This window comes from Cyclopterus lumpus, chromosome 24, assembly GCF_009769545.1.
Source record: "Cyclopterus lumpus isolate fCycLum1 chromosome 24, fCycLum1.pri, whole genome shotgun sequence".
Lineage (NCBI taxonomy): Eukaryota > Metazoa > Chordata > Actinopteri > Perciformes > Cyclopteridae > Cyclopterus > Cyclopterus lumpus.
This window is the reverse complement of record NC_046989.1, coordinates 9,627,948-9,643,493: the sequence shown is the minus strand read 5'-3', so window position 1 is coordinate 9,643,493 and position 15,546 is coordinate 9,627,948. Positions and strand designations below refer to the sequence as shown.

General features: G+C 41.6%; 1 protein-coding gene across 1 annotated transcript in view; it reads left to right on the top strand.

Moving 5' to 3' along the window:
• lpgat1 (lysophosphatidylglycerol acyltransferase 1) overlaps positions 1 to 15,546 on the top strand; it is a 37,403-nt gene that overhangs the window by 11,171 nt on the left and 10,686 nt on the right. The window contains exons 3-6 of the mRNA XM_034527545.1: positions 4,176 to 4,294; positions 5,436 to 5,531; positions 8,116 to 8,395; positions 13,816 to 13,942. Of these exons, the coding sequence (XP_034383436.1) occupies positions 4,176 to 4,294; positions 5,436 to 5,531; positions 8,116 to 8,395; positions 13,816 to 13,942 (622 nt within the window). The remainder of the gene's footprint in view (positions 1 to 4,175; positions 4,295 to 5,435; positions 5,532 to 8,115; positions 8,396 to 13,815; positions 13,943 to 15,546) is intronic.

Genomic DNA, 15,546 nt, shown 5'->3' with positions numbered 1-15,546 from the left:
TAGTGCTGCAAATCAAGGTCTTTGTATTCAAGTTTATTTTAGAAAAAGTTTGGCGTGATTTGGTAAACAATTTAATATATATTTTTATATTGCCAATAAGCCTTGATCTAAAGCCAGATCCTCGACTGCTTATATGACCACAGAACCTTTTATATCCCATTTCTTTTGCTTTGCTTGTTGTGGCCGCATCACCGTAATTTCAATCAATTTCTGTTCTGCATGCCACAGACACATGATCATAAGCTTTGATTGATGTGAATCAACAACTGCCTGATCATTGATTTAGTGTCCACATAACTAATTCTGCTTGATGATATTAATCCAAACCATTTGGCTTTGATATTTGAAGGAAGCTGACTGTAAACTCTCAAAAATAGGAAATAAGTCATATCTCCATCTTTTTGGATCATGATTTGAAATTTGTTGTTCTGTGGGTAGATGGGACCTCGGTGTACCCGTTAGCAGTGTAACCAGCTTGATGTTCCTGCACTTGGTCCAAAGAACCGTCGCTCACAGACATATTTTGCAGCCCATTATTTTGATCAATTTAATATTAGACTCACCACCTCTTATGAAGTGTTGACATTTTGGACAGACATGGATGTAAACTGCGACTTTACTGTTTGGCACAGCCATACAAACGCAAGGCGGTAATTCTAGTTTTCTTTCTTTTCTTTTTTTTAATGTATCCGTCCAAGATAGCGGCGCCATCCGTGATCGATTAGCAACTGACAATCTTACGGCTGCATCAGAAACCACACATGACAATACAGTGTGCGGATGATTACATTACATTACATGTCATTTAGCTGACGCTTTTATCCAAAGCGACTTACAATAAGTGCATTAAACCAAGAGTCCAAACTCAGAACAACAAGAATCAAGCAAGTACAATTTCTTCAATAACGTTAAACTACAGAGTACTATCCGTACGTGCCATTTAAGTGCTACTAAAGTGCGAAACAGCAAAGTGCTATCGGTAAGGGACATTTAAGTGCTACTAGAGTGCTACTACGGCTCTACCGTCCCTATTCAAGGTATAGTAAAAAAAGATGTGTTTTTAGTTTGCGACGGAAGATGTAGAGACTTTCTGCTGTCCTGATGTCAATGGGGAGCTCGTTCCACCAATGAGGAGCCAGCACAGCAAACAGTCGTGATTTTGTTGAGTGTTTAGCTCGTAGTGAAGGAGCTACAAGCCGATTGGCAGAAGCCGAGCGAAGTGAACAGGCTGGGGTGTATGGTTTGACCATATCCTGGATGTAGGCTGGACCCGATCTGTTCGCAGCACGGTACGCAAGTACCAATGTTTTGAAGCGGATGCGGGCGGCCACCGGTAACCAGTGAAGGTCGCGGAGGAGCGGAGTAGTGTGGGTAAATTTCGGGAGGTTGAAGACTAGTCGAGCAGCTGCATTCTGGATGAGCTGTAGCGGTCGAATGCCATTAGCAGGTAGACCTGCCAGGAGGGAGTTGCAATAGTCTAGCCGTGAGATGACCAGAGCCTGGACCAGAGTCTGTGCCGCCTTCTGAGTGAGAAGAGGTCGTATTCTCCTGATGTTGTACAACATGTACCTACAGGAGCGTGTTATTGCGGTAATGTTGGCAGTCAGGGAGAGTTGACTGTCGAGCGTCACACCGAGGTTCCAGGCAGTCGGAGCCAGCACTGAGTTGTTGAAGTTAATAGTTATGTCGTGGGTGGGAGAGCCTTTTCCTGGAAGGAGGAGAAGTTCAGTCTTGTCCGGGTTAATTTTCAGGTGGTGTGCGGACATCCACTGAGAGATGTCGGTCAGACAGGCAGAGATTCGTGCTGCTACCTGTGTTTCGGATTGGGGAAACGAGAGGATCAGTTGGGTGTCGTCAGCATAGCTGTGGTAGGTGAAGCCATGCGAGTGGATGGAACGGAGGATGATCGTTTAGATGATCAGAAGGATGGGAAATTCTGTTACTATGAAATAGAATTACAGACTATCCCTTTTTTTTTCGGACTGTTTCCTCTGCTCAGAGTGGTCAATAGTTAGTGATTGTAGTACCATTTCCTCAAACTCACTTCTCATTTCCAACCACATAGCCAACATTTGTCATTTCCTTTCAACACTGATTTCATGAAGACTAATCTAATACTCAAAATAGTTTTAAATATTCCTTTTCATGATCTATTCATCTGAGACTCATGAAGCAACAATAACCGCAACATGGACACTTTGCTTTTGCAACCTGCTTGGCAACAAATGTTTGCTCTCTGATCTTTGCAGGAAGGATATGCAGATCAGACATCAGACAGTTCGCAGTGAGGGAGTGTTGTTTAAGAACAACAAACGATGAGTCGGTTGGTTTCAAACGGTGTAACATTCACCGTTGCTATACAAATTGGATTTCAGGGTTTATATACCAGAGATATCTATCTTCACTGCATTGTAAATGTTTTGATGCAGAGCCACAACTCTAGCATTCCAGGGTGTTTAAAGCAAATGTCTTGCCACCACTAAAGAGTGTGTGGTTCCATTGAATGTTAATTACTTTGCATAATACCTTTAAAACCTCGTCAACGGTTTTCAGTGAAATTTGGTGAAAGTTTTTGAATTGGATCAGTGATTTCAAACCTTTGTAAGACGGTGTTTTCAAATAGTTTTGCTTGTTTATAATGAAGTACTGCACTTAAACGTTGTATGTTGCATTGGTTTATCAGTGTGTATTTTAAAGTTTACCCAGATCTATATGGACATAAAATATTTTCTAATAAGAAATACAAATACTGCGGAGTACATTTTTTGCCAGCGATATGCAATCCGAGATCTTTCTCTTTTTTAAAAGGTCATTTGTGAAGGTTTTTTTTTACAGACCCGTTAAAGGTAGGCATTGAGGGCCAGACAGGTGAACAATAGCCCTTCTACCTAAAACAATTGGAGGATTAGCCCGGATAGCTTGCCCCGCTACAAAAGATACACAAAATACACCAAACCAATAACTTTTTACTCTTAAAGATAAATGGTAAAATCAAAAGTGCTTGGGTTATACTCGATACAATCTTATTACCCAAAATGCCCATGACCCACAGGAACACAAATACAGAGTCTGTATATCGTAATCAAATGTGCTTAATCAAAGTAATTAAACTAAATGATGACTCCAGATAAATGCAATGTGTCTTGGGTCAGAAGGGAGGTGGCAGTGTGTGTGAGTGTGTTGGGAAGGGAAATGTTTGACTGTCTGTTGATAGGCAGTTATGTCCAGTTCAGTTCCTGGGGGGGGGGGGGAAGGAGAAGTCTGAAGAGTGTGCAGTTCAAGAGAATTAGCTGATGGCCCAATGACACAAAGGAGTTCCACTGTGGCCTCCATGCAGGGTCAGGCAGTTGCTGAACAGGTCTGGTCCCAGGATCCACACTCTGCCTGTGTTGTCCATCAAGGTGATTTACTCAGCCGGTTCTTTTGCCTTGTTGCTCCATTGGGGATGTATTTCAACTATTTTTAGCTGAAAAGTTTAAGGTGTCCAGAAACTGAATATTATTTAAACTTCTATTCCTTTTAATCACATTTGCTTTTCTCTCTCCTCTCTTCCCTGCTGTCTTTGTTAGTTGATTGTGTTTTGTTTTTTTACTAGTTCACAGGTGTGCTCATTTAAACCCTCTTTGGCTCCACCCTCTTTTGCTGTCAGGGAGAGAAAGGGCTAGTCTGTGCTTTTAATTTTTAGCTGTCGCTTTGGAAAAAAGCAACAGCTAAAATGACATGTAATATTAGTACAAGTACAGTCATGATACAGTACACTGATCTTTGTCTAAAGTCTCCAGCTGTTAAAGCTGACTGACAGCTGATCCAGATGTGATCAGCTGATCCGCCTGTCATCAGAAACAAAGGAAAGGACGTCTCATTTCTCTTAAAACATATTTCCTGGTTTCCTCTCCTCACATGGTATCCTTGCGTCTCTTCGTGCATCCCTGGTGGCAGGGACTAAGAAACAAAGATGCAATTAAGAGACTTGGAATGCACCCAATGCATGATTTATTTTAAAATTGGGTTTGCTTTTTTTACGATGGATATTCAAAATGTTTGTTACACAAAAGGAGTTTTAGTGACCAACACTGAATGTATACTGTTTTGTTGACAATTCAACTCATGTAGCACCTGTAAAAGATATGATTTACAACCTTGTTTAATAATGTTCTATATATTTTACCTTGAAGTAACAGAGTGGGGCGACGACGTACGGCCCATCTCTGAAGAAGAAGCCATGGTCATCGTCAACCACCAATCCACAGGAGATGTGTGCACCCTCATGATGTGCCTGCAAGACAAGGGCATGGTAAGAACAGAGACAAATGTGTTACTTCATTCCATACCTCTGAGGAAATCCAGGAATATAACATCAAGATTGAACAGGGTCACATCGTATGAATGTTTGCTGAACAACTGCTACCTGGCAAATAAGGAGTTCCTGAAGAATTGCACACAATGCTCTAAACTGCACACGCAGGAGTGCGGCTCTGGCGTGAGTTTAAGCTAATTATGTTTGTTTTAAGGATGGTATTCAAAGGTTAGCCGAGACGTCAATTGTCAGTTAGTTTAGCCAAAAGGGTTGTTGTTTATGAGAACACGTTTGAGTTCAAATTAAGGGAAAGGTCATCTTTCAATTATGTATTGTTTATCAAGATGACAACATTCGAGTTCCAGCATACAGCCTCTCGTACAGCCAACAACAGATGTGCAAAGTTTTGAGGGTTGGCTAGTTTGCATTCTTTCACTCTGATAATTTTCAACACAGCAAGGAAGTGAAACGTGTCCAAACATTGTGCGCACACACACACACACACACACACACACACACACACTACTGTTCCTGTGTTTAAATGGGATACTTGTTGATTTTACGCAACATTTCCTTTTTAAAAATAACAATCTTCACATGATTGTCTTGAATCGTAAACATATACAGTTTAACAATAACATCTGTATTGTGTAATTAAAACACAATTAGCCATGTCCTGTTTTGGTCATTAGACATTAACGGAGAGAATAATAATTATGGATGTCTGACTGGGACACAACTACAGCAGAGCATACTCTTCATGCCACTATATGTCGTTAATAACAAGATGTACAAACACAGCATTAGTTTATTTTCCTCAAACATACCGTCAGCAGCAGAAGTGCACGCTACTATTTCACCACATATTTACTGTGTGTGTGTGCACTGAATCTGCCTAGCTACGCTGCACAAACATGATGACATGATCCGCCTCAACAACTGCATCCCTGGCCCAGTTTATCCTCTTAGCACTGAGAGGACAGTAAGCTAAAGCTGCGTGGTTGCAGGTCATGAGGGTGGAAGTGCTCCGATGGGCGGTATCAGTTGTGGACGCTAGAACCAAAGCCAAAGTCCTGTGCATTTTGATTACCGGTGAATTTTGAGATTTTCATTTTATTTCTTCTCCCTTTTTTTTTAGGTGATACAAAAAATGATGTGGTTGATGGACCATGTGTTCAAATACACCAACTTTGGCCTAGTGTCCCTGATTCATGGGGACTTCTTCATCAGACAGGTAAGATGCCTGGCAACAAAAGGCCGTAATACTTTTAACCTTGTGCGAAATGTCTGTTTTATTGTCACGCTTGTTATTTGGTCATCAGAAGTTGAACATTAACATGCTCTACATCACATTAACACTACAGATGTTAACATCCAGCTATGAGGCAGGGATGTTTTTAGTTGGTTAATAAGCCTCAAGGCTACGTTGCCAATTGTCGCTGGTACAAGAAAGAAACTATTTCCGTCACATGTCAACACCTTTTTTTTCCCCCTGACGGTTTCAAGACAACACCATAACTCTCTCAACCTCCCGGCTACTGCAAGCCTGTTTTTTCTGCACACTGTAAAGTGGAGTCATAACCCATCTGCTCGTCCCAGCTGGACAGCAGATATGTTAGTGGGATTCCTACGGTGTCCTCTGAGAAGGATAACTGCAGTGGACAGTAGTGTAGGACGCCTGCTGAGCTCCGCTGGGTCATACTGACCCTTTGTTGTAGAGGCAGCTGGAACAGAGCAGCCTGCTTTGACTACACATACAGCCAACAGGGCTCCTTTTGCTCAGGGTATTCCTGGAATATCATGTTTAGGAGGTTTGTCCCACACAATGAACAGGGATTCTTTGCATATGACTGTTTGGGGTTTATGAACAATTGTAATAGCTTTTTATTCCTGCAACATCTGATTACATCTGATTATATGTGATGCCTTTTTATATGTTCATTTTTTTGGGGGCTAAATGGGACTTGTTGGCACTAGCTTCAATAGGACAAAGATATAAACAAAATGTTATTTAAATAACAGCACTGCTGATGTGTGGTCACACACATACTACTCACACTGTTTGAGCTGCAGCAATGCCACAGCCACGGCAAGGAGGAATTACATTTTTTAGGTCATGGAAATGCTTTGCCGTGGAATTTCACATCAGGCACTGTGCCGAGGGTGAAGCACCCTGAGCCTGCTAACAGACAGACAGAAGGGCTGTAGAGCAACGCCTGAGTGGGCTGGGCCAGTTTTCCCATACCCTCTATTCAATTCAGTTTTTATACAGCCCAAAATCACAAATTACAAATTTGCCTCAGAGGGCTTTACAATCTGTACACATACGACATCCCTGTCCCAGGACCTCACATCGGATCAGGAAAAACTCTCCCAAAAAAATAGAAAAAACCCTTTCACGGAGGAAAAAGGGAAGAAACCTTCAGGAGAGCAACCGAGGAGGATTCCTCTCCCCGGATGGACAGAAGCAATAGGTGTCATGCGTACAGATGAACAGCGTTACAGAGTTACAACACATTTAATGTGATCCCTCTGTGATGCCCTCTGGCATTCTTGTGTGTGCATTCTTGACATCCTTCCCCAGAATACCTCACGTCCACACAACACAGCCAGCACCTGCTGTCCACTCAGGCCGACAGACACGTCTATGACATCCTCATGCACGGCACCACACAGCAGGCTTTGATGGCCAGAGCACACGTACTTGTTGCACACAACAACTTCAAGGAATTTCCTTTTTATTGAAACTTAAACGGTGAAAAGATTTGCAATAATCACATCAAATACATCAAACGACATAGCCCATAAGAATACATTTGCTCATATGTAGGCCTGTAAACAAATGTATAAATAAATAGTCTGTAGCCTCAAAGATCTTGATTTGTTGAGACCGTATGTCTATCGATCTACTTGTTTCAGTGTACACAGAACAATTTCAAATCTCATTATAATTCACATTGATGCATAATGATTAATGTTGGTATACTATTCCTTATTTAATGTGCTTTTTAGGATTGTTGGGGTAATGCATACATACAAAAATAACGTATACTATGTATTTAAATACTGATTTGGACGTTGTTTACTATGCCTCTGGTCAAAGCTTCGAAGCATTTTGGTCCGCCTTTGTTCAAATGCAATTAATTTCTGACGTTAGGAAAGCAGGGCGGTACCCTCCTCTTCCTCACTAAGGTCTGACTGTAAAGGCAACATCGTGGAGTACATTTCCTTTGATTCATGTGGCCATTGTAGCCACAGTAAAAACACAGAAATGGTCTCACGGTCATGTATAGGTTTGTGGATGCTTGTTTCTCTCTTTTAAATCAGAGATTCTGCAACTGACATTTTTGACTTTTTTTATTTTGACAAAAAATTAAAGCACTTTCACTACACATACAGTGCATCTGGAAAGTATTCACAGCGCTTCACTTTTTCCACATTTTCTTATGTTACAGCCTTATTCAAAAATGGATTAAATTAATTATTTTCCTCAACATTCGACACACAACAACCCATAATGACAAAGTGAAAACTGTTTTTTGCAAATTTTTGCAAATCTATTAAAAATAAAGAACGAACACATAGTAAGTACATAAGTATTCACAGCCTTTGCTCAATACTTTGAAGCACCTTTTGGCAGCAATTCAGCCTCAAGTCTTCTGTTATTGAATTTAGTGCTTAGCCTCAATCATTTTGTTTCATTTGGGGAATCAACTGAAACTGTGCTGAAAACACTGGTGCCATAACTTTTCCACCTGGGACTAAACTATAATACTTACATTGTGCATGTTCTTAACGCATTTACATTGTTCCCGCAGGGTAAAGCTCACCGAGACAAGCAGCTGATTTACCTGAAAGATCATCTAGAGAAATACTACCACAGCCGCAACAGGAAGTGGATAGTGCTGTTCCCAGAGGGTGGCTTCCTGCGCAAGCGGCGGGAAACCAGCCAGCTGTTTGCCAAGAAGCATTCTCTCCCCCACTTGACCCACGTCACGTTGCCACGTCTCGGGGCCACCCACGTTATTCTGAAAACCCTATCAGCCCAGCAGGAGAACGGCAGCGTGGGCAACGAGACAGGGACCACGAACCAGACGGGTAACTAACGCACTTGTTTTTTGTTTTACTGGATTATTTGTGGAATCTTTTTGGCTCCATGAAGTTTTTCCTTATTAGGAATGGGTTTAAAGACCTTCATATGTTTTGTTTTTTTAATGTATGTTTCTTGCCCTTTTATGTCCTGATTGGAGAGTAGGAAGTAGATACAGTTTGGGTAATTGCATGCAACACATGTCCTCAACTGTACTTTATTTTGATTGCATTGTCTGTTCCTTAAACCCGAGGCCACCAGGGGACCCCTCTTCCCTCAAAATTAACCTTCAGTAATGTTTTCCTTGGTTTTTAAAAGCTGTAAATAATTTCCACAATTTCTAAAATACAAATTAATTATAAGTGGGTAGCCATTAATACCTCTTGGGTTTTCAGTCTTGTGCTCATCTCAGTGTCTCATCGCATCTTAAAATGAGACAAAACTGCATGCTAGCACATTCAGAGGCAGATCTGCTGCTCCCTTTGCTGTGAGGTGATTTTTTTTATTTTCAAATTGTCACAAATCTGCAAAAACAGACTGATTCATTGGGGTTTTTTGGCGACCATGGATCTGACATGTTAAATAGATTTTATGTATATTGTATTAGACCTTGTGTGACGACACTTGATTCACTAAACACAAAGGCAGTTGGGATTGAATTTGGTGTTATTTGAAGTTGTTGGATATCTTTTCCCATATTGATTGAATGCTATTCCTGGGGAGGTCTGGCAAAAGTTATGTATTATTTTGTCTTCAATCTGTGAAAATATAGCTCATGACCAGATGTGATCTTATGTTCGCTGCAAGGCCACGGATGGAAAATGCATCAATCATGAAGCATTGCATCATTGCCCCTGTGTCCCCTTGTCTTCTGGGAGTACTTTTTTAAATGAAAGGGGGCTGGGGGTAAAGATTGCCAGCGCAGGTAAGAGGTGACGTGCAGAGAGGTGCCAGAAATGGCATAAAAGTCCCTGACACCCCAGTGGTTATTTGCAGGAGTTATGTTTCTGTCAAGAGACTAGCCCCAATTACAGCCAGTGAGCAGGAAGATAACACTACAATCAACAATCTTTTAAGAGGGGAATTTATTATTTTACATCAACAGTATGGGGGGAACACACTGCAGTGGGAATTTCTTACGCTACTGACTTTATGTCCATATTGTCTTTTACATAGATTCCAATCCAGATATTATACCATAGTCTGTCTTTGAAATGAAGGAGACCAATTTTCTGAGAAAGGTCTTCAATTTATACCTTGAGACAAACCAAAAATACATGATATAACAAAAAAATATCCCGATAACGCAGTAAAAAGCACAGTGTTAAAATAGCCATAAACATACAGATGTAATGAGTCCCTCATGCCACTGCACAATGTGCCCAGCGGACTCTCCTGGCTCTGGTTCAAAATCCATTTTAAGGATGTGCGGTGTTAATAGTAATTTAGAGAGACTTTGGGCCAAAATTATTGAGAATGTGGCTCAGGGACTTTAGCCTCCCACAAGTTTGCTAACGCAGCTCTGTGTCCAACAGCCTCAGCACGAACAGCAAGAGGCTGTCTGTTCATCCGTCTGCAGGGCAGACTGTCAAACCAAAGAAGGGGAATATTTCTTAATCAGCTGTCGTAAAAAGTAGATAAAGACGAGAACTGCTTTATTTATGTGCAAAAAGTTATGCTGCATGTGCTAGTTTTTGTTTTGGCTTTTTTGCAAATTTAGCACAAAGTCAACAAACACTGATGACAGCAGATGTTTTGTTTATAACCTCAAGCACGAATGGGGTTTTAAAAATATTGTAGGGTTTTAGACGTGTCAATCCTTTTTAATGTTGCATTGTTTTTTCCTCTGCTTCTGGGCAGTGTGGTTCCAGTTCATATGCCAGTTCTTTCTTTTTCTCCCTATGTTCTTTCGTCTGTTCCTGCAGCTCAGGAGGAGAGGAAGCTGGTTACTGCAGTAGAGCTTGTCCTTCCACTTGAATCTAGCTAATGGCATTAAAACCAGAGGGCAAAAGAAATTTAAAAAATACACATGCTCTCAGACGAGCCAATGTCCCTTACTATACTGTGTGCGTGTCGGGCTGATCAAAGACACAGCTCTGTCTGCCTCTGACCCTCCCTGATGCTCTGCAAAGGTGCCCAGAGCTTTCTGACTCACTAATGGGCCACTTGGAGAAAATAGGATTTTATGTAAATGTATGTCGCTGTGTATCAGCCAAGCAATGTCAACTAGGATAAATTCACTGCTCGGCGCAGATACAAGACGCATAGGTCACTAGTCACCAGTGAAGTTCACAGCCTGCAGACAGGCTCAGTGTGTAGCTAAGACTGATGAGGTTTATGTGTTATACAACTGTGTTTGCAGGTTTGCAAAGTTAATAGCTGTGAGTCATTTAGGGTGTGAATGGAGCTCCATGTGACCCAAAGGTAAATGTGTTTAATAGCACTAAATAATCAGAGGCGGCTTCTGTCCACGTTTAGTCAGTGGGAGGGGACATGTGTGGGTTTCAAGTGTTGTAATTGGCCTGCAGAGTGGCCTGATAGAGAGCCAGATATCTATCTGCCAGTGTGTATCCTTCCTCCAACTGTTTACAGAAGCACAGGGCCTCTCTGATACCATTTTAAATTACCGCGTCTGCTGTTATTACAGTATTGTTTGTCACAGCACACAAGGTACCAGTGATACCTTGGCTCAGGGCCCTGTTCTTTAGCCGTCCACTCACAAGAGACGATGGCTGCCTTTCAACACGCTTGGACAGACTTCTAGATCCAATTACCCACGCAGGGATAGCTGTGGTGTTAGCCGTCCCCTTCAGTACCAAGGATGCCTATCAAGTCACTGTAACATCGATGGAAATGAGTCAGTAGCCGACGCTGTTTTTGTTGTTGTTGTTAGTGTATATACTAATTAAACCAAGATGTGCATTCATTTTAAGGACTTGTGTCATTCATGCCCTCACTTTGCATGTTGGTGATCAGCTGATCAGCGGCGTGAGCAAAACGCGCTTAAAAATATTTGAGGACAAGCTGCCGGTTGCATATCAAGAAAAGGTTGAGATATTGTAAACCAGACCTAAACCAAAAGTATTGTAAAAATGAATTGGTAGTGACACACATGGAATTCACAAAAGTAAATAGTAGAAACCCCCTTGCGATGGGATCTCACCAGTCGTGACACCAAATTGAACCCAAGGCATAAAATGGGTGTTGCCCAATTCCCATCGCACTCCCTTGGTCATGGCCATTTTTAAACCACCTTTGCTCTTGCGGCTGGTAAAAATACATAACACGTAGTTAACATTTACTTCTAACGTTATATTAGGAACCCATTGGCCTCAGGTAGCTTGCTTAGTTATTAGCATTGTGATATAATTGGTCATTTAGGAAACAGTTAAATGGAATGAAATAACAGGAATATTAGCTTTTAATAACTGATGCAAAACATGTGTAAACATCCAATATCGTCATAAAGGAGTTATGAAAGACACGTCTATCACAGTATAAACAGCATGGCAAAGTCTATTGCGATAGTTATATTCTCTCATGGTCTCACTTCATATTTAAGATATTCCTGTAGTTATCACTCAAAATGACTTACTATTGGAGCATTTTCTGTTGAGAGGGAGGGACTATAACTGACAGGCGATGTATACTAAGAGTCATAAATCTAAGCAACTCAGTAAACCATAATGTCTGTTCTCCAATAAATTGTTAATGTCTCTTTTTAAAAGACTCACATTTTATCTAAATTTGACTCCATGTGAAAATGTTTAAATTCCTACTTATTAGCAACATTTCTCGTTGTACTGCTGTGGACTTTATGGAGAGTTAACTTGGCAAATCAGTTGTAAAACTGGAGCGCCATTTTGTCGCACGGTATGTTTACCTCACATAAAGACGCCAGTGTGCTCAGAAGGAAGTGCTTGCTGCTCAATAACAGCAGCCTGCGACATTAGTGAAGCAGTCAAACATCAACCTCACTTTAGATATGTCCAGGCCGACTGAGGCTGCAGCTGTTTTCTCCTTTACGTTGGACAAGCTTGTTCAGCTTAAAGGAACACGCCAGCGTTTAGCTCATGCACTTGTTTGCTGTCAAAACCCCACAGTTAGGTGTTCAGGACGTTTCATATCTGCGCGTTCAGTACAAGGACAGATCTGGGATTTGCTTGATCTAATGCTTGATGCAAGGTGAAGGAATATGGCTTTCAACAGTGTTATTTTAGTGGATCTGTGCTTGTTTGTTTCTCACTCCTCCCAATACTCACACACTGTGAATACTGTAGTAAGTAATGTTTTGTTTTTTTATCACTTAAGTTTTTTTATTATGTTCATTTAAATATATTAACATTAAACATAAATATCACAATTAGACTTGTCAGACAATAATAAAGTACAGAAAGACAAAACAGAAACACGACAACAACAAAGAAACTCATAAAAACAAAACGGCAGACAAACAAACAAACAAAACAAACAAAACACCAAAAGAAAACAAAGCAACAACAACAAAATTACACTCACCCCGACACCCCTTTTAATGATCTTTTACATGTAAATTTGCGTACTCTCATACCCTGCATTTATTCCTGCATTTTCTTGATAGCCCAAATTCCGTCCACGAGTACTTGACCACTCTAATTTGTTATAAAGGCCATTAGATGTTTCCATGCTTGGTCAGTTTGGCTTGAACTGTTCTTTACCCCGGCAATCATATTTTCAAATGCAGCCATCTCTGTCATGAGTTTGAACCAGTCTGTGAGCGTGGGCTCTTCCAGTTTCGCAGGATAAGCCTCGCTGCCACCATGAAACCTGTTAGTGATATTCTGATCTCTGCCTTGGTGAGGCCTGATGGCACTATCGATGTGTCCCCTAATAAGCACAGCTGTGTAGTAAGCAATGTTAACCGTAGTCCTGCAATGAGTAACCGGCAAGAGGTTTACCGGAGAGAAAATACAGCATCCTTTATTTAATTTAATCTTATTTGTGGTTACATGGAGGTGAGCACAGAACTGAGCCTGCATAATGTTTATAAATCTGCATGAAATATCCCAACTCTTTGTCCTTGTCGTGTCTTAATTCTGTCTTACTTCTTTTCCACCTGTCGCCTTCTCTTTCCTCTCCTACCGGTCCGCTAGCCTTTTTTTTTTGTCAGACGTTTTTGTGGTCATGTTTATTTTACTGACTCATAATTGTAACTGCCGGTCTCTGCTCTTAAGCTGGATGGCCAGGGTTCATTGAAGTGCCATTGAATCTCTACCAGCCGCGTGTCCTTGACCTCAGAACCTCGTTGGTTGTGGCTAACCAAGAAGGCTTTACTGTGTGGATTATTTGAGTGTGCCGTCTTTAAAATACTGGTTCAACTTTGAGCCTAGATGCCTGCCTTTTTTTAATTGTGTCCTGACTTCCTATATTTGCGTTTCTTCCGTGACAGGTAATAAACGTAAAGGCCTGCAGTGGGTAATAGACGTGACCATAGCTTACCCCAAAGCAAGACCCATGGACATCCAGACCTGGATCTTTGGCTACAGACCTCCTACAGTCACACATGTACACTACAGGTAAGAATAACATGTTGATCCTTACATTCACTGGCATGTTGGCAGGTGCAACGTAAGTTATAAGTGCAGTGAAAGTCTCGCAGTTTTCTATCGTTAATGCGTTTTAAATATTGATTATTAGTATTGATCCTGTTAGGTCATTATTGCTAATATATACTGCATAGTTTTTGTCACAAAACAGTTGCCCTTTGCTCCTGCCCCACCTTGTAGACCACATATCTGTGTGTTCACAATAAACCAGAGGAAAATATACATTTCATATTTGGAGAGTCTCACCACAGGTCTATGATAGAGCTTATCGTCACTTTGGTCTGGAACACAGACTTTGAGACGGTTAGTGTGACGCATTGTCCATCCTGTATTCTGTTGCCAAGAATATCCCTTTTCTAATAGAGCAAATGCATTTGCCCCTCCATATTGTCCTGCCGTCAGTGTCTTCCAGGTTCCCCTCTGTTGCTAATCTAGACCACTCGAGGATATGATAAATGTGGGCCAGGATTAGACTTTCTGTAGGCTCTGCTCAGGATATATGTGGCCCTGTGTGTGCATTCAGGGTATAAAAGGGCAAAGTTAAAGATGATTTATGAACCTTGGCTGACTGGCTCCTCGCGAGGCTTCTCTTCCCACGTGGGCTAAAGCTAAGCACTCATTACGTCTAATTAGAAGAGCAGAGGGTGCACTAGTCCCACCCCACCTTTTGAGACTCTTTAATCGGCCATTGACACAATCGGCTTCCCTCGCTTGGTCAGCAGCTCTGCAGGCGGGCGACGAACAGGGAGGCTCATAACCAAGCTAAAGGCACCGCTGTTCCTGTTTACAAGTGCACACAATCGGTTCCAGCCGTGTAGATGACGCTGCTCTGCTCAGCCAGAAGTTAGGCCCATGCAGAGGTGCAGAGTCAACAAGAGGATTAATCTGCCTGCCGATCAAGGGAACACTGTGGGGGAGTGAGCAATGTGATGCACTTTGCTGACGCAGACAGGAGAGTCTGCGAGACAGGAGGGCCACCCAACATAACAAGGATAACTAAAACAATTAGTTTTACTCTGAAGAAGTTAAAAAGCTTCCAATGATGCATCTTCTACTGAAAAAAAACTACGATTCCCTGCCTCAGTGTGTGTGTCACGCCTCCCGAGCCCCTTGTATTGTTGCTATTATATTATAACCTTACAATTCATGGTGTTGTCAGAACAGAGAACCCTTGCATGCAGCATGAGGGCAGTGACAACAAGCAGAGTGTCAGCTGTTGGCTCCGATTGGTGATTCAGCATGTTGGATCTGCAGCTGGCATACTGTGTGATTTACAGCTCTCTGATTGGATGTTCAGCTTTGCAAATCAGTGACTTCACCCATTCAGTGAGGCGTCTGCTTATTTTTTGGCATTTGCCTTGTTGATCTCATATAGAGAAGGACCGTTTCACTACAATATCATGAAAATGGTTGGCTAGTTTTGTATTTTGTTGTCTTTTTGTGGGGTGTTTGCTCTTTTTTGGGGGGGACTATTGATACAGACTACTGACTAGTTATTTCGTCCCTCATAGGCACTGAACGTAGATGTACAGGAGTCGGCTTTAGTCTCTGGTGTGTTCAAGTCCAAAACTGTA